General features: G+C 43.2%; 2 protein-coding genes across 2 annotated transcripts in view; one reads left to right on the forward strand and one right to left on the reverse strand.

Annotated features, from left to right (window-relative positions):
- Positions 1-1610: 1610 nt before the first annotated feature.
- Positions 1611-6859, reverse strand: LOC120065142 (transmembrane protein 183A-like). Its single transcript, XM_039015912.1, has 8 exons — positions 6648-6859; positions 4693-4782; positions 4413-4583; positions 3983-4142; positions 3548-3728; positions 3245-3325; positions 2971-3129; positions 1611-2792 (listed from the first exon to the last, which is right to left on the reverse strand). The coding sequence occupies exons 1-8, from the start codon at positions 6709-6711 to the stop codon at positions 2607-2609; spliced, it is 1092 nt and encodes a 363-aa protein (XP_038871840.1). The 5' UTR covers positions 6712-6859; the 3' UTR covers positions 1611-2606.
- Positions 6860-12588: 5729 nt separating this feature from the next.
- Positions 12589-25160, forward strand: part of ppfia4 (PTPRF interacting protein alpha 4) — a 115626-nt gene continuing 103054 nt past the window's right edge. The window contains exon 1 of the mRNA XM_039015337.1: positions 12589-12843. Within this exon, the coding sequence (XP_038871265.1) occupies positions 12589-12843 (255 nt within the window). The remainder of the gene's footprint in view (positions 12844-25160) is intronic.

Genomic DNA, 25160 nt, shown 5'->3' on the forward strand with positions numbered 1-25160 from the left:
AGCAGCACTCTGTAGGATAGCACCATGGTGTAGCCGGACGACTACACTTAGCTAGCAAATGCAGCTAGCTAGTTCAGCCTACTCAAACAGAGAAGGATGCTATGTCTATCCAACACTGGAACTCTTCCAAGTCAATGTAAGCTTTTGGTTTTATTAATTTTCTGCCACGGGGCCCGCTGGTGTAACTGCTAAACTGCTTTCTGACTGTACACCGTACTTCATGATTGTAGCGGGTTTAGTAAAGCGTTAGTTCTAGTTGACTATGATGTGACAACAACGTAGGCTGTGTGTAGTGGTTAGCGGCCATGGTATGAAGGTTTGGCTTGGAAAATTTTTTTCACCTAGTCACAGAGCGCTGATGTGTTGTGCACGGAAGTCCACAAGTCAAGGGAAAAGGTGACAGTACGAAAGCACATAGTTGCAAGAATGAATTATATATACACAAACAATGAGCAAAGTCATCATGTTGTTTTTGTGGCTGCTATGAAAGTGAATTTTTTGTGTGGTCGCTGCAGCTATTTTCAGGTCTCTCCAGAGATTTTCGATCGGGTTCAAATCCGGGCTCTGGGTGGGACACTCATAAGTCAAGGGGTCTGAATGCTTCCCGAATGCATTGTATATATGCAGGTGTGTACCTTTCCAAATCATGTCCAATCAATTGAATTTACCACAGGTGGACTCCAATCAAGCTGTAGAAACATCTCAAAATTGATCAATGGAAACAGGATGCACCTGAGCTCAATTTCGAGTCTCATAGCAGAGGGTCTGAATACTTATGTTAATATGTGGAAAAAGTCAAGGGGTCTGAATGCACTAAGTTGTAATATGGCTTTTTTCCTTGCTTCCCCAGTGATTTTACCCATGCACCGTTACTGGTTGAGTAGCCTAGGCCCTATGGGGCCTCGCCCTATTGTCTTTGTGGATGCAGCATCAGCTGTAATTTTCTGTAATTCAACAATCAATTATCCACATTGCAATACATGGATAAACATTCAATTGACCACATTTAACAATTTCATGTGTGATACTCAGGGATTTCTCTATTTTTTTTAAATGGTTTAAACTGTACAAATGCTTTCACCCCAAAATCGATCAAATATATCTATGTAGCTACACTCCCGAGTGGTGCAGCAGTCTAAGTCACTGCATCTCAGCGCTAGAGGCGTCACTACAGACACCCTGGTTCGAATGCAGGCTGTATCACAACCAGATGTGATTGGGCGTCCCATAAGGCGGCGCACAACTGGCCCAGCGTCGTCCAGGTTTGACTGGTGTAGGCCGTCATTGTAAATAAGAATTTGTTCTTAACTGGCTTACCTGGTTAAATAAAATATTTTTTTTAAGTTACACTTTCCATGTTACCTCCATTTACCACAAAAGGGCACTATTGTCAAGGAAACAGTTGGATAGGACTAAATACTGTATTACTTTACCCCACAGGCTATATAGCAGCAACATTTTAATCTGCATTTTAAGTATATATCACCATATGTGAAACATATGATAGTAAGAAACCCCATTTGTATTGATAGAGAAATACAGGATAGTATGGAAGGGGTTCTTTACAGTTGTATTTCAGTGCAACAATCAGATCACATACAGACAGCATCCAGACTTTCCATGCGGAATTATATTATGGATGGCTCTCACAGCCAAACATGTATACATGTCCTTCACAAGGTCAATCAGCTACACAAGTATTTACAATAAAGCAATTTCAGGTCTGATCATCAACAAAAAGCTTTGCTTTTCACTACATACGATAAACTTCTGAATTCAAACACTAATGTTCTTAAATGCATTTTGATTGGACGATTGAGTAAAATAGTAGAACTGAAATAGTCTCCTGTGGGTATTATATGTTGATTCTTCAAATACCCCCCTTTTTAGAAATTAAGCATGATTGGCATGTTTCTACTGGTCATTGTTTACATACACGACTGGTCTCCTGGTGTTCATAAACATTTTAACAGACAGAGGCAGGATATAAAATGCTGCTCCGCTACAATGCAGCAGCCCCAGAACTGACCAGAGTTTTCAGATCTGACATTACTTCCTGAGGAGGATACACAGGGGACGAATCAGGAGTTGGGGTTTTAAAAATGACAATTTAAAAGTAAGCAATGATTAGAGGTATCAAATCAAATAAATCCGCAAGCAGCAAATCATAATTTTGGCCAGTAGAATAGTCAAATCAATACATGAAATCAAAAGTCCCTTAAAGACGTCACAGTTACAGAAAGGAGGAAATATTAAAAGAAATGACATTGTCTCTACATCTGTTCAACAAACTTATAGGGTGGTCTGAGGGTAGGCAATGTGGGGGGGATTGGAAGTTGAGGGTTTGTCTATAGAGAGCTAGGGTACTGAGGAGGTAGGTGGTTTTTGGTGTAGGGGGATGTAAAGAATACGCTAGAGGACTCTGTGTTGGGGGCTGGAGAAGGGTGAGGTGAAGCAAGGTTCTGGGTGTACAGGGAGAAAGGGTACTGTGGATGGTTTTGGGCGTTCTAGGTGTACGAGCACACGGTTACAGTGATTTCTAGGACTAAATGGGTGTTGTGTGGAGCATGTGTGATAATACAAGGGCTCTACAGGAGAGGTGGGTTCTAGGTGTAGGGGGATGAAGGGTACTGAGGATGCCACCAGTCCATGAGTTTCACGCTGTGTACAGGGTCCAGCACCACCTGTGTCCCCCCCTGCTCCCCTTTCCTCCTCCCCTGCTGGAGGGGAGAGTCCTGGAACACCAGACGCACTCTGTGGTGACGCATGTCCGCGTTCACATTGATGTTAAACTGGAGAGGGAACAGAGACACAGAGTGGGTTAGACAGGAAGGAGGCACAGGTTCCCCTCTCCTAAAACAGGCCCACTATGAGTTACAACCACATTATGTGACTTTAACAATACAACTTCATGGATGGAGACAGAGTCTTTACAGAGTAAAAACCAGGATGAGTGAGTGGTGTACTGACCAGGGAAAGGGTCATCCCCATGACAATTGAGGTGAAGATGAAGTTGAGGGTGGTGACCTGCAGCAGGTAGCAGTCTGAGTCTGGGTTGGCATGGACCTCCTCATACTGACGGGGCAGCAGCAGACCCCGGGTGGCACTGCCAGCCTTACACCTCATCGCCTAGAGAGACACACACAAACTATGGTATCCTTCATTACAATTAAATGTTTTACTTCAAATTTAAAGTAAACATGTTTCACTAGTGTACTTCAGACAGTTCGGCATGAATACATACCGGCTTCACAAACTTGAAGTTGAACTCCCACATGGGCTCAGGTCGAGTGCCCACAACCTTATTGACCCAGAACAGCAGACACTGCAGAGGAGAAAACAGGTAAAACATCTCTTAGCATTGGATTGCACAAGTGTCAAGTGCACATTAAAGCCAGAACTTGATGGATCAGGATTAGTGAGTTATAGTACAGATCAATTGATCAGACCTTCTCAGGATCCGAATAAGGCGAGAACCTAAAAAAACTCCACACACCATACAGTTCTATGGCACAACCGCTAGCCTGTTGCCATCTTGATTCTTTACCTTGGAGTTAAGTAGCGTGGTGGGCGGGGACTCGGGGAGGGCGGTGCTTAGGGAGACGCGTGAGCTGAATGGCTCATACAGGTGGAAGAGGGAGCGAATCACGCGAGCCCGTAGACAACGCTTCCTTGCTATGGAGTCTGGCTGCAGACGGAACGGCAGGTAGGCATCCAGACTGTAGTGTCTATAGGAGAGAGGGAGAGACGGGGGATAGAGAGGGGAGAGAAAGTGAGGGAACGAGAGAGAGAGGGGAGGGCGAGAAAGAGGTGAAAGTAAGAGGAGAGAGGGAGAGACAAAATACGTAAATAAGAAAACTAGGCTCCTTCTCCTTTAGGGGCCAGTTGCCAAGGGAAATGCGCATCTGACTTTCCAGGATTCAAGTCTTATCAAGAGCCCACCTAAAATATAGGTTGTGGCAATGAAAATGTCTAACCCTACCTCTTGTAAAGTCTGGTCCAGAAGGCAGCAGTGCAGGTGACGGTCCAAGCGTTTCTGCAGATCAGAGCAAACGTACACACATCCTCTGGACGGATATAGGAAGCCAGCACCAGCCAGATATCCACTGTGTAGTCCTCCCCATCACTGCACTCACTACACTCTGGGAAAACAGATAAGACAGTCAAACGATGGGCTGTGTTTTATTCAGTAAGGTTTGTTCACTCCTATCCATCCTTGTTCACGTACGGATCTGAAATGACTGGATAGGTGAACACAATAGCTCCAAGTTAGCCTAGTTTACAGCTTATTGCAATCACCTACCCAGTTACACTGTGTAATATCAGTTAACATGGACAGAGGGAAGGGAGCAACCCTCTGGAATGAGACGCAGCCCTCAACTCTTTAAAATGCATGACTAAAGGCGGTGTACCTTTCCTTCTCTTGTTTTTCTTCTTGCGTGCCTCTTTAGGCTGGTTCACTCCATCCTCCCCGGGGTCGAGGTCGTCGCTACTCTCAAGGGCGTCTCCGGTGAGGCTGGACACTGACGAGAACACCTCCTGTAGGGAACCCTGCGATGCCTCCAGTCCACACAACAACTTCACTGCAGGACAAGTACAGTGGAAACTTAGTAAGCACAATAATGTGGTTTATCGATGTATTGCTGTGTGTATAGAATGGACATGCCCAAGCATTTTGATTGATGATCTTACCTTCTTTTTCAACTGCATTGGCAACAGCCTTTTTCACCCTCCCCGACTTCACAACGGCTGGGTCAGCATTGGCAAAATCAGCGACAGTCACTGCAAGAGAGGGGAGAATATGCGGTTTACCAAGAGCTCACAATAGCATAGGGTGCATCTCAATAGTACTAAACAACTTCTTGCTCCCCTCATGCCTTTTCCTGTCTGTAGTGACCTGAAAACACTGGTTAGGTATTATGTCAGACACTTTTGGCTTGTTCGACACTGCAGGCAACTGCCTACTGACTGATTAACAAATCCCTTTGCATCATAAATAACTACTTGTCGATCAGTCAGTCAATCAGTCACAATTTACCCAAAATGCATCATGTATTTGATAGATAGGCTCAAACATGACTTTTCTTTATGCTCATTTCAGTGCTAAGATGGTAAGCAACCGACTGTAGACGAAAGTCAAGCAGTCAAGTCAGGGGAGCGGTGCATCAGCGACAGCAGAAAGTCAGACACGTCATCAAGGCTCAATGCATGGCAGCTCCAATTTTCCAATTCGTTTTTTCGGAGTTCCCAGTTGTCTTGAAAGCACCAAGTATGGAAGCCGATGGTCACCGGCTTGACAAAAGCGATCCGCTCGAACACGCCCTTTCACTTTTCTCACAACACAGCAGAGAAAGGAATACACTGAGAAATCTAACTACACTCAGTGGTGTGTATTCAGGGATTTATTTATTTATCCTTTGTTTAACTAAGCAAGTCAGTTAAGAACTAATTCTTATACAATGACGGCCTACACCGGTCAAACCTAGACGGCGCTGGGCCATTTGTGCGCCGCCCTATGGGACTCCCAATCACAGCCGGTTGTGATACAGCCTGGGTGTCTGTAGTGACGCCTCTAGCACTGAGGTGCAGTGTCTTAGACCGCTGCGCCACTCAGGAGCCCCACGGGAAGCCCAAATATTTGACCAATAAAAATGAGCTAAACATAAATTTATATATTGTGCCACTGGTCTGAGACGATTGAAGTTCAATATGTAGCTTAGATGAAGCCTAGTAGGCTCACGTTAACTAGCTAACTTATGTGGTTAATTTTAGCCCATGCGAGGAAGTTAGGCAACCTAGCTAAAATGCTTGCTAGCCTATGAAAATGAAAACTAAAAGCTTACTGTATAACAGAGCCATAGCCCATTTTGCCAACATGTAAGAGAGGAGGATGGCATTCAACTAGTCTACAAGTAGGGTGAGTGAATTTTAGTCTTCTTACATGTACACACTGACAAAAATCCGTACCATAGACAGCCACATGATATTTAGTAACATTGATTGGACTAAATAGTTTTTGGTATCTAAGTTTGTTTTCAGTGTATTAAACTAAGCATATATAGTCTTGTTGATTTTATTTAAATGTTTCATTTGAAATGGTGCTGGAATAGCAGAGGCAGTGCGCCTGTTGTCTTTGTGCTGACTTGCAACTGTGGTTATAAATCAGTATATGTTTTAGTGAACTGTCAAACATTAACTTGCTTGACCATGTTGCAGGTCATAACTTTCTTACGTGCAATGTTTGCTTTGTGGACTTAACCTGAGATGTTGCTCTCTGGTTTTGGGATTAAAAACTTTGTATTTGAATTTATAAGTTATAGAGCAAACGCAAATATCCCAACATAGGTTGTAATATGACTTTTTTTTAAAGTGACTCGGCTTCCCCAGTGATTCCACCCACGAACCCCTACTGACTAACGTTAGCTACACTGCGATGCGCCTCTGATGGGTATCGACCAAAAATAGGCCTTTTACATACCTTTCTGACATTGCAAGCCTCCTGAATATGCACATGCAATTATTTAAAAAAAAAAAATCGATGATGGTAATAGAATCAATCGGGTAGTTTGATTTTTGTCCTCGAGGATCAACCCAATATGTGCACCACTGAAAGCGGATCAAAGACTTCGCTTTAGCGAGCTAGCTACCTGACTCGGAGCAGATGTCCCCGGGCCGAAATTTCAGCCGTTTTCGGTTCCCTTTCTTGGGCATGACGGTAAGAGGGGTCTGTGGCCACTTATCGAGGCTGTGTGTCCTGCCATGTCTCTATGACAAGCACAGGTAAAGAGAAAGAGAAAAAGGTGGGACAGCAATCGAAAATTGTTCCTCCAGGAGCTTCAGCCATCATGGGACTGACCCAAATGAGTTTACGTACATTAAATAACGCGAGACTTCCTTCGTTTCAGTTGTCAACGACGAGCTCATCCTTATCGAATTTGATTGGACAAGAGTGGCCATTCAGCCAATTAGATTAGTCGGTTCCCCTGAATGAAGACAGATATATAGACTCTAACCAATTCTGGGAAAATTGGAAAACACTAAACAAACAACAACACGAAGAATTATCTATCCAAAATGGAGATGTATGGGTAAACCACTTCTCCAATCTTTTTGGCTCTATAACAAAGAATAAAGAGCAAAAACATATACATGATCAAATACAAATCCTAGAATCAACTATTAAAGACTACCAGAACCCACTGGATTCTCCAATTACCTTGAATGAGTTACAGGACAAAATAAAAACCCTCCAACCAAAAAAGGCCTGTGGTGTTGATGGTATCCTTAATGAAATGATCAAATATACAGACAACAAATTCCAATTGGCTATACTAAAACTCTTTAACATCGTCCTTATCTGGCATCTTCCCCAATATTTGGAACCAAGGACTGATCACCCCAATCCACAAAAGTGGAGACAAATTTGACCCCAATAACTACCGTGGAATATGCGTCAACAGTAACCTTGGGAAAATACTCTGCATTATCATTAACAGCAGACTCGTACATTTCCTCAATGAAAACAATGTACTGAGCAAATGTCAAATTGGCTTTTTACCAAATTACCGTACAACAGACCATGTATTCACCCTACACACCCTAATTGACAACCAAACAAACCAAAACAAAGGCAAAGTCTTCTCATGCTTTGTTGATTTCAAAAAAGCCTTCGACTCAATTTGGCATGAGGGTCTGCTTTTCAAATTGATGGAAAGTGGTGTTGGGGGTAAAACATACGACATTATAAAATCCATGTACACAAACAACAAGTGTGCGGTTAAAATTGGCAAAAAACACACACATTTCTTCACACAGGGTCGTGGGGTGAGACAGGGATGCAGCTTAAGCCCCACCCTCTTCAACATATATATCAACGAATTGGCGCGGGCACTAGAACAGTCTGCAGCACCCGGCCTCACCCTACTAGACTCTGAAGTCAAATGTCTACTGTTTGCTGATGATCTGGTGCTTCTGTCACCAACCAAGGAGGGCCTACAGCAGCACCTAGATCTTCTGCACAGATTCTGTCAGACCTGGGCCCTGACAGTAAATCTCAGTAAGACCAAAATAATGGTATTCCAAAAAAGGTCCAGTCGCCAGGACCACAAATTCCATCTAGACACTGTTGCGCTAGAGCACACAAAAAACTATACATACCTCGGCCTAAACATCAGCGCCACAGGTAACTTCCACAAAGCTGTGAACGATCTGAGAGACAAGGCAAGAAGGGCATTCTATGCCATCAAAAGGAACATACATTTCAACATACCAATTAGGATCTGGCTAAAAATACTTGAATCAGTCATAGAGCCCATTGCCCTTTATGGTTGTGAGGTCTGGGGTCCGCTCACCAACCAAGACTTCCCAAAATGGGACAAACACCAAATTGAGACTCTGCATGCAGAATTCTGCAAAAATATCCTCCGGGTACAACGTAGAACACCAAATAATGCATGCAGAGCAGAATTAGGCCGATACCCACTAATTATCAAAATCCAGAAAAGAGCCGTTCAATTCTACAACCACCTAAAAGGAAGCGATTCCCAAACCTTCCATAACAAAGCCATCACCTACAGAGAGATGAACCTGGAGAAGAGTCCCCTAAGCAAGCTGGTCCTAGGGCTCTGTTCACAAACACACCCCACAGAGCCCCAGGACAACAGCACAATTAGACCCAACCAAATCATGAGAAAACAAAAAGATAATTACTTGACACATTGGAAAGAATTAACAAAAAAACAGAGCAAACTAGAATGCTATTTGTCCCTAAACAGAGAGTACACAGCGGCAGAATACCTGACCACTGTGACTGACCCAAACTTAAGGAAAGCTTTGACTATGTACAGACTCAGTGAGCATAGCCTTGCTATTGAGAAAGGCCGCCGTAGGCAGACATGGCTCTCAAGAGAAGACAGGCTATGTGCTCACTGCCCACAAAATGAGGTGGAAACTGAGCTGCACTTCCTAACCTCCTGCCCAATGTATGACCATATTAGAGAGACATATTTCCCTCAGATTACACAGATCCACAAAGAATTCGAAAACAAATCCAATTTTGATAAACTCCCATATCTACTGGGTGAAATTCCACAGTGTGCCATCACAGCAGCAAGATTTGTGACCTGTTGCCACAAGAAAAGGGCAACCAGTGAAGAACAAACACCATTGTAAATACAACCCATATTTATGGTTATTTATTTTCCCTTGTGTACTTTAACCATTTGTACATTGTTACAACACTGTATATATATAATATGACATTTGTAATGTCTTTATTGTTTTGAAACTTCTGTATGTGTAATGTTTACTGTTAATTTTTATTGTTTATTTCACATTTAACATTTACATTTAAGTCATTTAGCAGACGCTCTTATCCAGAGCGACTTACAAATTGGTGCATTCACCTTATGACATCCAGTGGAACAGCCACTTTACAATAGTGCATCTAAATCTTTTAAGGGGGGTGGGGGGGGGGTCAGAAGGATTACTTTATCCTATCCTAGGTATTCCTTAAAGAGGTGGGGTTTCAGGTGTCTCCGGAAGGTGGTGATTGACTCCGCTGTCCTGGCGTCGTGAGGGAGTTTGTTCCACCATTGGGGTGCCAGAGCGGCGAACAGTTTTGACTGGGCTGAGCGGGAACTGTACTTCCTCAGTGGTAGGGAGGCGAGCAGGCCAGAGGTGGATGAACGCAGTGCCCTTGTTTGGGTGTAGGGCCTGATCAGAGCCTGAAGGTACTGAGGTGCCGTTCCCCTCACAGCTCCGTAGGCAAGCACCATGGTCTTGTAGCGGATGCGAGCTTCAATTGGAAGCCAGTGGAGAGAGCGGAGGAGCGGGGTGACGTGAGAGAACTTGGGAAGGTTGAACACCAGACGGGCTGCGGCGTTCTGGATGAGTTGTAGGGGTTTAATGGCACAGGCAGGGAGCCCAGCCAACAGCGAGTTGCAGTAATCCAGACGGGAGATGACAAGTGCCTGGATTAGGACCTGCGCCGCTTCCTGTGTGAGGCAGGGTCGTACTCTGCGGATGTTGTAGAGCATGAACCTACAGGAACGGGCCACCGCCTTGATGTTATTTGAGAACGACAGGGTGTTGTCCAGGATCACGCCAAGGTTCTTAGCGCTCTGGGAGGAGGACACAATGGAGTTGTCAACCGTGATGGCGAGATCATGGAACGGGCAGTCCTTCCCCGGGAGGAAGAGCAGCTCCGTCTTGCCGAGGTTCAGCTTGAGGTGGTGATCCGTCATCCACACTGATATGTCTGCCAGACATGCAGAGATGCGATTCGCCACCTGGTCATCAGAAGGGGGAAAGGAGAAGATTAATTGTGTGTCGTCTGCATAGCAATGATAGGAGATTTCACTTTTGTATATTATTATTACCTCACTTGCTTTGGCAATGTTAACACATGTTTCCCATGCCAATAAAGCCCCTTGAATTGAATTGAATATATTAAAGAAAGGAGGAGATAGGAATCCCATTGGATATTGAATGGAGGAACGTATAAAGCCTCACCAGCAGAATGTCGAACAATCGTGTAATCGTCACGCAATCCCTTATCAAAATCAGGGTATGATGCCGCGTTCAAAACAACTGGGAACTCGGAAATCTCTGACCTAAGTGCATTCAAACAACTGTCAACTTGGGAAAAACTAGCTCTGACTGGGAAAAATAGTTTTGAACGGTCATCCAACTAATAATTCCGCCTCGGGAATTCGGGCCTCTTTCTAGAGCTCCGACTTTCCGACTTGAAGATTACTAACGTTATGATTTGACCACGTAGGTCCCAGGTATCGTGAACGCACCAAATGTTGAAAACCCTGCCTATTCCTCGAAAGTACGTAATGTCACGATTTCAAGCTATACTATATTACAGATAACAAGTGAACTATCTCGGAAAAGATTTGATAATGTTGTACTTATTCTTTACGAAATGTATGTTCATATTGTTTTTTGCTTGTCCCAGAATCTCCCAGAATGCACCGCGCAGCCCATTGACGACGTGTGGGCAACGTACACAACGGGCGTTAATACGATTCCAATGGAATTTTCCATCTCCTCAATAGTATCTCTGATGAAGGTTAAGTTAAATTCCCAAAATATTTTGTCATCTTAAATCTTATGAAGTTATGAAGTAGCATAAGAGAGACAAGCTAAGCTACTATGAAACCATTTTTAGCTTACTGACGTCCTACATTTTATGATTTGGTCATAACATGAATCAAAACATGAATGTATAGTCTTTACAGTGCAGTAGCCTAGCCCACTACAGGAATCGGAAATTGCAATATCAGCCATAGTCCTACTAGAACCTTTGAATATCCCGGATTTGTGTCATAGCTCAACCGAAAATGCAGCAGAAAATGCATCAGATGAGAAATAGATTCATGAATCGTAAATGCAGCATTTATAGATATAACACAAGCCTCCAGGCGTGGTGGTGTTACTGAACAACGCACTAAGATAAGACAAACAGAAGTCAATGTTTGGAAGGGTTATGGGTGGACTATGTCCAATGGGCTATAGGCTAAGCACCCTAATGCATTTGTTTATGAATAACATCCAGTTTATATCCCAATGCGGTATTTTAATTTCCATTTCATTCCAGTTCCATAATTCATAACGGGTCCCATTAGGCAGCGCTGCGCATGACACAATTTTGGTCTCAGTCGCCAGAGCGCGCATGCACGGCGTGGCATAATAGCGCGTCGACGCGCAAGGTGGTGCTGATGTGAGGGGTTCTTCTGCCGCTAGAGCAAATGTTTAATTTTTTTATGGAGAGAGCGTTCGAAGATTTTCCGTTGTCGAAACACAATACTGAATTTGTCCATTGGTCAAAAGGGGGGACATAAACGACGTGCGACCATGTGGATAGCTGTGGTCACATGCGGTGACATCGATGCAAATTATGCGTAAATTGTTTTGTAGAAAGCGGCGAGTTGCTCGGTTTCCGTAGCGGTAGTGGTGACAGCTGCGGGAGCCCGTGTGTGAGGGAGAAGGAGTGGTGTGTGTGTCTGCTCGGTGGCGGTGTGGAGATGGCAGCGGGGGGTTGAGAAGGCGGTTGCCGCAGACATGCCTAGCTGGCTATCGCCGTCTCTCTGTGAAAGGTTATCGGCAACTGGTGTCTGTTGAACCGAAAGAGCGCCTAATAAACCTCGGAACCCAGATCAGTTGATTGGAACATGTCATCGACAGGGTCAGCGGCGGCATCACAGTGTCTCTGATCTGTCAATCAAATCACACGCACTGGAAATACATGAGTGGCGCGCGGGGTTGGGCGGATGTGCCAGATGAACCATCGCCGGCAGACGTGGAAAAAAGGTCAACAATCGCCTGATTTCAAATTCATGATTCTGGAAGAAAGTTTTTCACTAAGATCATTAGGATATCTACCCCCCAGTGCGCGTTGCACATCCCATGCCATTTTCTAATAATCGCGATCATCAACGATAAATATTCTATTTACATCAATCAATCATTGTGTTTATTAGCCAGCGGCAGCGAGTAGCCTACAGAGAGCCGAGGATATCGCCCATATCATTACAGCGATACACGCCTATAGGACTGGACTGTAAGCACCAAGCAGCGAATATGATGTGCGAGGTGATGCCAACGATCACCGAGGGGGACTCGGGGGGTCCTCCCCGGGGTGGAGGGGCTCAGAACGGCTCGGATCCGGAAGCCAACTTCGAGCAACTGATGGTCAACATGCTGGACGAGAGAGACAAGCTGCTGGAGTCCCTGCGCGAGACCCAGGAGACACTCATCCAATCACAGACCAAGCTGCAGGGTGCGCTGCATGAAAGGGATGTGCTCCAGCGTCAGATCTACGCGGCTCTACCTCAGGTGAGAGAGAACAACACACACGCACACACACACGTATCCAATTACCTCCATAACCCAGCAGAGCTTCTGCCAAGAGGTGTGGATCTTAGGGGGTGTCCTCCCCAGACTACTGCTGTTGTGCTAGAGGAGATGATGGTCATGGTCTATAGTTAATTCTCTCTTACCACAGGGTCACTGGTTCAAGCCCCCTTGCTCTTCCCCTCAATCTCTATAATGACCTATCAATGGCAATGAAGGACAGGAGACAAGGAAAGGAGACTGTAGCTGCATCCCGATTCTCCACCCTTCTGCCAAAGTGTGCATTTGCCAACTCCCTGTTATTGGTTTAAAAGCATTGGATTGGTGTAAGAAAGCATTGGATTGGTGTAAGAAAGCATTGAATTGATGTAAGGAAGCATTGGATTGATGTAAGGAAGCATTGGATTGATGTAAGGAAGCATTGGATGGAGGGAGTTCCACCATGGAATCCACAGGTTGGTATTTATTGTAATGAATCTTGTCCTGGAGGCAGCTCCAGTGGTCACTAGCTGGCACAGACATATTTAAAATAAAAAAAATAAAAAGTTAAACATTTATTTAACTAGGCATGTCAGTTAAAAAAGAATTCTTATTTACAATGACGGCCAAACCCAGGCGACGCTGGGCCAATTGTGCATCCTATGGGACTCCCAATCACGGCCAGATGTGATGCAGCCTGGATCATTAAAATAATTAAAATATGATTTTAAACATTACCCTGATCGTAACCCTAACCTTAACCACACTGCTAACCCTAATACCTAACCCTAACCTCTAATCATGAACAAAAAGCACATTTTTGTTTTGATATATTTTTGGGATATAGCCAATTTTGACTCAGTTCTGCCTCCAGGGCAAGATTCATGACATCAAACGTCAGTCTGCATGAAATCTATGATGGGTAGTTTGCAATGGCACAACGGTAGAAAGATGGTGAATTGGGACATAGCCCGAACCCTCATATGCCCAATGGGGTGGACCATACTTTTCTCACCAATGATTTTGAAAAAACTTCTACTCAAAAACTGGAAATCAAATGATCCTCCGTCACTTCGACAGTGGATGAATCAAATGTATTATTTTTGATATATTGAAAAGGTGTGGACTACAGAGAAAAATGAAGAGTGCAATATGAGGCCATCTAGAATAGAGTGCTACAAGCACTGGAAAGGTGCAGGGGATGAAGGTTGAGGGGGACTGTGGTTGAGACATACGCATGGTTGAGGTGGGAACATGTGCGTCTGAGAAGGTGTGATGTCAATCATGTTTGTTGAAATTTGTCTGTGTCTGTTTATTATATTTTGTTTATGTATGGTTGTTATTGTAAAAAAAAAAAAAAAATCCTACCAAAAAATGTGTGTTTCAATTTGGAATGTGTGATTGTGTGTTTTTGAGTTTATTGGAGAACCACACTGCTGATTTCCTTGCCATACCAAGAGATGATGGAACCAGTCAAGAGGCTCTCAATGGTGCAGCTTTCTAACTTTTTGAGGATCTGTGGGCCCATGCCAAATCTTTTCAGACTCCTGAGGGGGAAGACTGTGTTGGTGTGTGTGGACCATGATAATTCCTTAGTGATGTGGACATTGATGAACTTTAACCTCTCGACCTGCTCCACTACAGCCTTGTCGATGTGGATGGGGGCGTGCTCGGCCCTCTGTTTCCTGTAGTCCACGATCAGCTTGGGGGAGAGGCTGTTGTCCTGGCAACACATTGCCACATCTCTGACCTTCTCCCTATAAGCTGTCTCATCGTCGTCGGTGATCAGGCCTACCCTGTCGTGTTGTCAGCAAACTTAATGATGGTGTTGGAGTTATACGCGGCCACACAGACGTGGGTGAACAGGGAGTACAGGAGGGGACTAAGCACGCACCCCTGAGTGGCCACAGGGACTATGGTGGTCTGCTTTAAACATGTAGGTATTACAGACTGGGTCAGGGAGGGGTTGAAAATGTCAGTGAAGACACTAGGCAGCAGGTCAACGCATGCTCTGAGTACGCGTCCAGGTAATCCGTCTGACCCAGTGGCCTTGTGAATGTTAACCTGTTTAAAGGTCATACTTACATCGGCTACGGAGAGGGTAATTACTCAATCATCCGGAACAGCTGGTTCTCTCATGCATGGTTCAGTGTTGCTAGCCTCGAAGCGAGCATAGAAGATATTTAGCTCATCTGGTAGGCTTGCGCATAGCTGCGGGAAGATGTTTGGGGGTGGTGCGATTTCTTTCACAGCGAGGAAGGGAGGGTGGATTTGCCCGCTCTACAGTTGGCTATATTGGTCCGCTAATACAGGAATAGTAAAGGCCCAATGCATTACTTTTGTGAGAATTTATATATCTTTTGATGTTCAGATTTTTCAGGGGGTGCTGCAGCACCCCTACTTTTCTCAGCTATGTGCTTGCGTTACTGGACAGCTCATGGCTGGTTTTCCCTTTGTATTCTGTGATATTTTGCAAGACCTGCCACATCTGACGAGCATGAGATCCAGTGTAGTAGGATTCGATCTTGGTCATGTATTGACACGTTGCCTGTTTGATGGTTTGTCAGAGGGTGTAGTGGGATTTTTTTTATAAGCGTCCAGATTAGTGTCCCACTCCTTGAAAGTGGCAGCTCTGGCCTGTTGCCTGTAATCCAAGCTTCTGGTTGGCATATGTATGTATGTTCACTGTGGGGATGACATCATCGATGCCCTTATTAATGAAGCCTGGTGACTGATGTGATAAACTCCTCAATGCCATCGGATAAATCCCGGAACGGGCAGCAGGTAGCCTAGTGGTTAAGAGCATTGGTCCAGTAACCGAAAGGTCGCTGGTTCGAATTCCAGAGCAGACTAGGTGAAAAATCTGTCTGTCCTTGAGTAAGGCATTTAACCCTAATTGCTCCTGTAAGTTGCTCTGGATAAGAGTGTCTGCTAAATTACCACTTTAAAAAAAAGATGAATATGTACAGTACCAGTGAAAAGTTTGGACACACCTACTCATTCAAGGGTTTTTCTTTATTTTTACTATTTTCTACATTGCAGAATAATAGTGAAGACATCAAAACTATGAAATAACACATATGAAATCATGTAGTAACCAAAAAAGTGTTAAACAAATCAAAATATATTTATATTTGAGATTCTTCAAAGTAGCCACCCCTTGCCTTGATGACAGCTTTGGCATTCTCTGCTTGTAATTATTCCCGCACCACAAACTAGACTATGTAGCCAGATACAGTGGGGCAAAAAAGTATTTAGTCAGCCACCAATTGTGCAAGTTCTCCCACTTAAAAAGATGAGAGAGGCCTGTAATTTTCATCATAGGTAGGTACACTTCAACTATGACAGACAAAATGAGAAAAAAAATCCAGAAAATCACATTGTAGGATTTTTAATGAATTTATTTGCAAATTATGGTGGAAAATAAGTATTTGGTCACCTACAAACAAGCAAGATTTCTGGCTCTCACAGACCTGTAACTTCTTCTTTAAGAGGCTCCTCTGTCCTCCACTCGTTACCTGTATTAATGGCACCTGTTTGAACTTGTTTTCAGTACCACAACCTCAAACAGTCACACTCCAAACTCCACTATGGCCAAGACCAAAGAGCTGTCAAAGGACACCAGAAACAAAATTGTAGACCTGCACCAGGCTGGGAAGACTGAATCTGCAATAGGTAAGCAGCTTGGTTTGAAGAAATCAACTGTGGGAGCAATTATTAGGAAATGGAAGACATACAAGACCACTGATAATCTCCCTCGATCTGGGGCTCCACGCAAGATCTCACCCCGTGGGGTCAAAATGATCACAAGAACGGTGAGCAAAAATCCCAGAACCACACGGGGGGACCTAGTGAATGACCTGCAGAGAGCTGGGACCAAAGTAACAAAGCCTACCATCAGTAACACACTACGCCGCCAGGGACTCAAATCCTGCAGTGCCAGACGTGTCCCCCTGCTTAAGCCAGTACATGTCCAGGCCCGTCTGAAGTTTGCTAGAGAGCATTTCGATGATCCAGAAGAAGATTGGGAGAATGTCATATGGTCAGATGAAACCAAAATAGAACTTTTTGGTAAAAACTCAACTCGTCGTGTTTGGAGGACAAAGAATGCTGAGTTGCATCCAAAGAACACCATACCTACTGTGAAGCATGGGGGTGGAAACATCATGCTTTGGGGCTGTTTTTCTGCAAAGGGACCAGGACGACTGATCCGTGTAAAGGAAAGAATGAATGGGGCCATGTATTGTGAGATTTTGAGTGAAAACCTCCTTCCATCAGCAAGGGCATTGAAGATGAAACGTGGCTGGGTCTTTCAGCATGACAATGATCCCAAACACACCGCCCGGGCAACGAAGGAGTGGCTTCGTAAGAAGCATTTCAAGGTCCTGGAGTGGCCTAGCCAGTCTCCAGATCTCAACCCCATAGAAAATCTTTGGAGGGAGTTGAAAGTCCGTGTTGCCCAGCAACAGCCCCAAAACATCACTGCTCTAGAGGAGATCTGCATGGAGGAATGGGCCAAAATACCAGCAACAGTGTGTGAAAACCTTGTGAAGACTTACAGAAAACGTTTGACCTCTGTCATTGCCAACAAAGGGTATATAACAAAGTATTGAGATAAACTTTTATTATTGACCAAATACTTATTTTCCACCATAATTTGCAAATAAATTCATTAAAAATCCTACAATGTGATTTTCTGGATTTTGTTTTTCTCATTTTGTCTGTCATAGTTGAAGTGTACCTATGATGAAAATTACAGGCCTCTCTCATCTTTTTAAGTGGGAGAACTTGCACAATTGGTGGCTGACTAAATGCTTTTTTGCCCCACTGTACCTGCCATAAGGTTGAACGTACGTATGTATCGTTAGGACTATAAGAAAATCCATACGTAAATTGTTAGCGTCGTAAGAAAAGCCATGCGTGAAACATGAATAGATCTGTAAACGTACAAACCCTACGTTACGACTATGAATGAACACTTATTCATTCAATTCTTACTTTGTCTCCCTTCACTCGGTTACACATTTTTTAATGCGTACAAACTTTTGTCAGTAATGTGGCATCTGCAAAGGACATGAACCGAACGTAGCTAGTTGATGTTAGCCAGTCAGTCAAGCAACTTCAGACCAGACAGAGTTGCTTTGCAGCTTCAGGTTTCATTTCCAAAATAAAAGTCTAGAGCTTGTTTTAGAACTGCGTTCAATAACACTGTTATACCAGTTGATGGCGTAGTATTGGCTTGGGCCTTCAGAAAATGACTTGTGAGAGAATGAAACTATAAAGCCACAGAAGAGCCTTGTCTAGGGCAGGTATTCCCAAACTGGGGTACGCGTACTCCCAGGTGTACATACAATGCCGTCGGGGTACGCCAAATAAACGAGATTCATATAAAATAAAAAAAGAGCCCACAGAATGGGGTGGTGCAATATTGAATTGGTCATATTTTGATAAGGTGGATGCATGGGGATGTCCACGTCACCCAGAGATATGCCCGTGCTGTAAAGATACACCTAGTGGACTGAAACTTCACTGTTGTAGGCATAATACAGCTAGTGCTATCTAGACTTGCGCTGGCAAACACATCCATTACATTAGCTACCTAAATGTGAAGTAAATTGAGGAGTAATAGAGAATGGAGACCTTTAACTTGAAAACATGCAGGATACGTCTTTCTGGTTTCCCTGACTTTTGTTTATACTGTGTTATGTTTGTTCGAGTAACACTCCTCACAGGCTGTTTGGTGTAGGTTTTTTTTGTTGGTGAGATGAATCTGAAAAACTCTGAAAGGTATTATTGTACTTCAGAATTGCAACACAAGATTTGTTCAAGCCTAAAATGTTAGTCTGTAATCTTAACGTGGTTTTTGTATGTTCACAGATTACATTTTACGTTTCATGTTTCACGGATGGCTTTTCTTATGATCCTAACAATTTATGTATGGATTTTCTTACGATCCTAACGATATGTACGTTCAACCTTTTGGCAGGTATCTGGTTCCATACTAGACTACTGCAACACCATTTCCCATACCATAACCCCTCACATTGTTGCCAGAAAGGAGAGAAGATTATGTACAGATTCGCGGGGAAAAAACGTGTGCTGTTTTTGGATATTTATTAGCGATTGTCAAGGTTGCACAGAAATTCCAAAATATGTTTTTAGTTCAGATTATTTGTTTGCATTATGTGATCTATAGGCTAAGAGAGTTTCATAAGCTGTTTATTAAATTGTGGAGTTTGAATAGTGTGAGAAGACAAAAACATATTTGATGAGAATCACAACATAGGTTACAATATCAATCATAGCTCAGTAGCCTACAGTGGGTGTACACGTTTCAATTACAGCATTATTTAATCTGCAGTTATTCTTCAATTTATTCTGTTACTATTAAAATTTAAATATTATTGGTATCTTCTAATTGCAATTATAATGTATTATCTTTTAAGTAAAAGCAATCAATTCGTTTCCAAAATGTAAGTAGGTATAGCTGTCCAATAACAAGTTCTGATGGAATGGATTGTCCTGCACTTTGTAAAAACACAGAGTGCATTGAGTGAATGTTTGAAAAAGATCTTGGTTCCTTTCTAAACATAGCAATGTGAATACAAAGGAGGACTCAGACCACAAAATAGCTGAAGTGAACTTTCAAAGAGTTGAGTCCTCATTCAAAGGCAAGGGCAGTATGAATGCAAAGAGTACTGAGTTCCTTTTTTTTAACCCAGAGTTCACTTTGAAGATGACTGAGATCAGCTCTTTTGAAGAGTGTAATATGTGAAAACACCCTAAAAAGAAGTTGGAGAACAAGCAAAGAAGGAAAAATACAGGTACCACCAAAAAATAATATTGCGATATTGTCAAAGCGATATCATACAGTATATCGTCAAAAATAATATCCCGATAAGTAACTGTACACTACTTGTAGCCCTTTGACACTCCACCCTGTGTGTGTGTGTGTGTGTGTGTGTGTGTGTGTGTGTGTGTGTGTGTGTGTGTGTGTGTGTGTGTGTGTGTGTGTGTGTGTGTGTGTGTGTGTGTGTGTGTGTGTGTGTGTGTGTGTGTGTGTGTGTGTGTGTGTGTGAGAGAGAGAGAGAGAGACCTCTAAACCATTGCATCTCTTGCCTAAATATTCAAAAGGTAAAACCCAACAGATGACTTTGGGAGCAGCAGTCAAGTATTGGAAGATCATCATCACCCATAATAATGAAATAACTCAATGTTAGCCCTATGCATTACATGGAGAGAGAGAGAGAGCTCTGTGTGTGTGTGCTGCGCCCTTGGTGATGACAGTGCAGCTTCTTGTTAAAGGCAACATGGCCAGTGGTGGAATAAGTACCTAATCGTCATACTTGAGTAAAAGTAAAGATGCCTTAATATAAAATGACTCAAGTGAAAGTCACCCAGTAAAATACTTTTTGAATAAAAGTCTACAAGTATTCATTTTTAAAAATACTGAAGTATCAAAAGTAAATGTAATTGCTAGAATGTACTTAACCCGTGTGTTGTCTTAAGGGTCAAACATGACCTGCCACTATGTTTAACAGCAGAGATAACCTCCTAATGTAACGGCGGCATGTACTGGCGGCAGAGAAGTCAGGCGCAGGAGAGCGAAAACTGATTTACAACGGTGTCGTTTAATAAACATAAAAACCACCGTAAACAGAACAATCAATGAATGGGTCAAACAAGACCCGGTATCCACCAGCATAACGTACACAAGCACTACAAGAAACAATTACGGACAAGGACATGGGCGAAACAGAGGGTTAAATACACAACATGGAATTGATGGAATTGAAACCAGGTGTGAGGGAAGACAAGACAAAACCAATGGAAAATGAAAGGTGGATCGACGATGGTTAGAAGGCCGGTGACGTCGACCGCCGAACGCCGCCCGAACCAGGAGAGGGACCGACTTCGGCGGAAGTCGTGACACCTAAATTATATTTTTTCAACTTGAAATTTTGATGACTTTTCCTTGAGTGACCCCAACATTAGAAAAAGTGAAACATTGCCTTTATAGATATTTTAATGAAAGCTGTAGACCACCAGGGTACAAAGATTGTCTTAGGCTCATTTTTGACCCCACAAAAACCACAAAGACACACACACACACCCACACAATGAGAAATTGAAATGATGTGTACTACTGATTGAACTCAGCCAGCAGCTCCTGAAGAGGAAGATCACCATGGTTGGCACATTTAGAAAGAACAAGCCTGAGCTCCCCCCAGCACTCCTCGCAAAAAGGGGAGAGAGGCCTTCTCATCAAAGTTTGCCTTCACCCCCACCACTCGAGTTTCTTACCTCCCAAAGAGGAACAAGAATGTGTCCCTCCTGAGCACACATTGCACAAAACGCCTGAGATCAGTGATTGTGAGGACAGGAAGCCAGCCATCATCCTGGACTACAACCACAACAAAGGAGGCATGGAATTGCTGGACAAGGTGATTGGAACTTACAGCTGCAGGAGGATGACTGGCCCCTGGTCATCTTCCATAACATCATTGATGTGTCAAATTCCTTTGTGATATGGAACAAGATCAACCCTACCTGGATGCCTGATAAGCGGAACAAGAGCAGGGTGTTCCTGGAGCAGCTGGGAATGGCACTTATAACACCACACATTCAAAGAAGGGAGCGCCTCCCCGCACAGCAGCCTCTGCAGCGCTATGTGAAAGCTGTTCAGGGGGCTGAATCTTGTCCTGATATACCTGAGGCTGCAGCTGGGGCAGGCAAGAGGAGGAGATGCCAATTCTGCCACCAAAGAAGGACTGTAAAACAAATACTATGTGCTGCACATGTGAGAAATACATCTGCAATGTCCACACACACACACTTGCATACTGTCCTACATGTGCTAATTATAGTTGATTGATTTATGTTCTTCACGTTTTTGTTTTGTATCTATTATCTTATTTTATTCTTATTTATTGTTGTTGTTTATACACCTTGTCGGTGGGGGCAATGGTTAAAAAAATGGGAGAAGACGAGTATTTTGTAGTTGAATCCCTCATTGTACAGTATATAAGAATATATCACTATGTTGCCAAAAAAGTTCAAGACTGTTATTGTTTCCCTTCAAAACTATTTTTCTGCACATTTCTGCTACTTTCTTAGGATATAAAAGTGCTATCTTTTGCTAAAAAAGTAATGTTTACACCTATGCAGGACCTTTATCAATAATAATAATAATAAACCTCTACTTCAGTAAAGAAAACAATTATGACAGGTGTGTTGTAATAAAAACGAATGGTGTTCACTGATTAAATGCAGTCTTTCTGCATTGTGAAGAGGGAAAACCCAGATATTCACAAAGTTTGTGATGAATGACAGGCTGTTTCTTCATGCAAAATAGATTTGGGGTTTAAAATTCAATTAAGCTGCTTTATGTTAGGGGTTTTAGTGAAGGCGTGTCATTTTTGACCATTAGGACAAGGAGAGTAGAGTATACAGAATGTTAAGACTACACAAAGGTTAAGTATCGAACGTAAAAGTATAAATCATATCAAATTCCTTATATTAAAGCTGCAATATGTACCTTTTTGGGCAACCTGAAAGCAAGTCTAAGAACCGGTAGATCTGTTCTATGTGCGCTATTTCAATGCTTCCCATTTTTAAGAATTGTTTTTGCGTCTTTTACTTTCGGTTTTCTACACCAGCTTCAAACAGCTGAAAATACAATATTTTTGGTTATAGAAAATATATTTCACAGCAGTTTAAATGGTAAAATGATTTTCAACTTGTTTGTTTTGCCACATAAACTGAAATTAGGTGAATTATTAGAATTTTAGCAACCAGGAAATGGATAGCCATGGGCACACTCCATAATTTATAAATGAAGCATTTGTGTTAGGGAGTCCGCCAGATCAGAGGCAGTAGGAATGACCAGCAATGACGAGAGAGCCTACAGGGAGGAGGTGAGGGCCCTGGGATTATGGTGCCAGGAAAATAACCTCTCACTCAAAATAACAAAAACAAAGGAGCTGATTGTGGACTTCAGGAAACAGCAGAGGGAGCACCCACCTATCCACATCGATGGGACCGCAGTGGAGAAGGTGGAAAGCTTCAAGTTCCTCGGCATACACATCACTGACAAACTGAAATGATCCACCCACACAGACAGTGTGGTGAAGAAGGCGCAACAGCGCCTCTTCAACCTCAGGAGGCTGAGGAAATTTGGCTTGGCACCTAAAACCCTCACAAACTTTTACAGATGCACAATTGAGAGCATCCTGTCAGACTGTATCACTGCCTGGTATGGCAACTGCACCACCCGCAACCGCAGGGCTCTCCAGGGGGTGGTGCGGTCTGTGCATCACCGGGGGCAAACTTCCTGCACTCCACAGGAAGGCCAAAAAGATCATCAAGGACAACAACCACCCGAGCTACTGCCTGTTCACCCAACTGTCATCCAGAAGGCGAGGTCAGTACAGGTACATCAAAGCTGGGACCGAGAGACTGAAAAACAGCTTCTATCTCAAGGCCATCAGACTGTTAATTAGCCATCAGTAGCACCTTAGAGGCTTCTGCCTATATAAAAAATGTTTCACCTTTATTTAACCAGGTAGGCTAGTTGAGATCAAGTTCTCATTTACAACTGCGACCTGGCCAAGATAAAGCAAAGCAGTGCGACACAAACAACAACACAGAGTTACACATGGAATAAACAAACATGCAGTCAATAATACAATAGAAAAGGTCTATAGACACTGTGTGCAAATGAGGTAGGAAAAGGGAGGTAAGGCAATAAATAGGCCGAAGTGACGAGATAATTACAATATAGCAATGAAATACTGGAGTGATAGATGTGCAGAAGATGAGTGTGCAAGTAGAGATACTAGGGTGAAAAGGAGCAAAATAAATAAAATACATAATATTATGGGGGATGAGGTAGTTGGATGGGCTATTTACAGATGGGCTATGTACAGGTACAGTGATCTGTGAGCTGCTCTGACAGCTGGTGCTTAAAGTTAGTGAGGGAGATATGAGTCTCCAGCTTCAGTGATTTTTTCAGTTCGTTCCAGTCATTGGCAGCAGAGAACTGGAAGGAAAGGCGGTCAAAGGAGGAATTGGCTTTGGGGGTGACCAGTGAGATATGCTGGAGCGCGTGCTACGGGTGCTGCTATGGTGACCAGTGAGCTGAGATAAGGTGGGGCTTTACCTAGCAAAGTCTTATAGATGACCTGGAGCCAGTGGGTTTGGCGACGAGTATGAAGCGAGGGCCAGCCAACGAGAGCATACAGGTCGCAGTGGTGGGTGGTATATGGGGCTTTGGTGACAAAACGGATGGCACTGTGATAGACTGCATCCAATTTGCTGTGTAGAGTGTTGGAGGCTATTTTGTAAATGACATCGCCAAAGTCAAGGATCGGTAGGATAGTCAGTTTTACGAGGGTATGTTTGGCAGCATGAGTGAAGGATGCTTTGTTGCGAAATAGGAAACCGATTCTAGATTTATTTTTGGATTGGAGATGCTTAATGTGAGTCTGGAAGGAGAGTTTACAGTCTAACCAGACACCTAGGTATTTGTAGTTGTCCACATATTCTAAGTCAGAACCGTCCAGAGTAGTGATGCTGGACGGGCGGGCAGGTGTGGGCAGCGATCGATTGAAGAGCATGCATTTAGTTTTACTTGCATTTAAGAGCAGTTGGAGGCCACGGAAGGAGTGTTGTGTGGCATTGAAGATCGTCTGGAGTTTAGTGTGGTGGCATATTTCTGCTTTACCAAATGAGGAGAGTTACAAACTTCACACACAAGTCAGAGTTATTCTTAAACTACATCTTTAATAATAAGAGCTTTGCAATAGCAATTTGACTTTCAATGATGCGCTATCTCTAATGAACCATTGAATGTACCAACAGAAAAGTACAAAGATCTTTTATAGCCAAGATACACCCTTCTCAACTTACATGACGAACCACAGATCTTAGGAACAGTTCACAAAGGTTAAGATTTGTATGAAAGATATCTATAAAACATAGCACACAGTTACTGCTGTGTCAACAGTTTTCATTGTAAAGACCAGTGTCTGGCGTAAATCTCCTCTGTCAGTGTTATCTCATAGAGGCCCATCCTCAGTAGAACACACACACAATAGTTAACAGAATATTATATTCTGTCGAATAAAACAACCATTATAATGCAATACAAGCATTATAACATAATCTTGCAATTTTACACGACATTAGTTAACACAGTGTCCAAAGAAGGGCCAGAAGTATACAGAATGGTGTCGTCTACGTAGAGGTGGATCAGAGAATCACCAGCAGCAAGAGCGACATCATTGATGTATACAGAGAAAAGAGTCGGCCCGAGAATT

The sequence above is a fragment of the Salvelinus namaycush genome, chromosome 20 (genome assembly GCF_016432855.1).
Source record: "Salvelinus namaycush isolate Seneca chromosome 20, SaNama_1.0, whole genome shotgun sequence".
Lineage (NCBI taxonomy): Eukaryota > Metazoa > Chordata > Actinopteri > Salmoniformes > Salmonidae > Salvelinus > Salvelinus namaycush.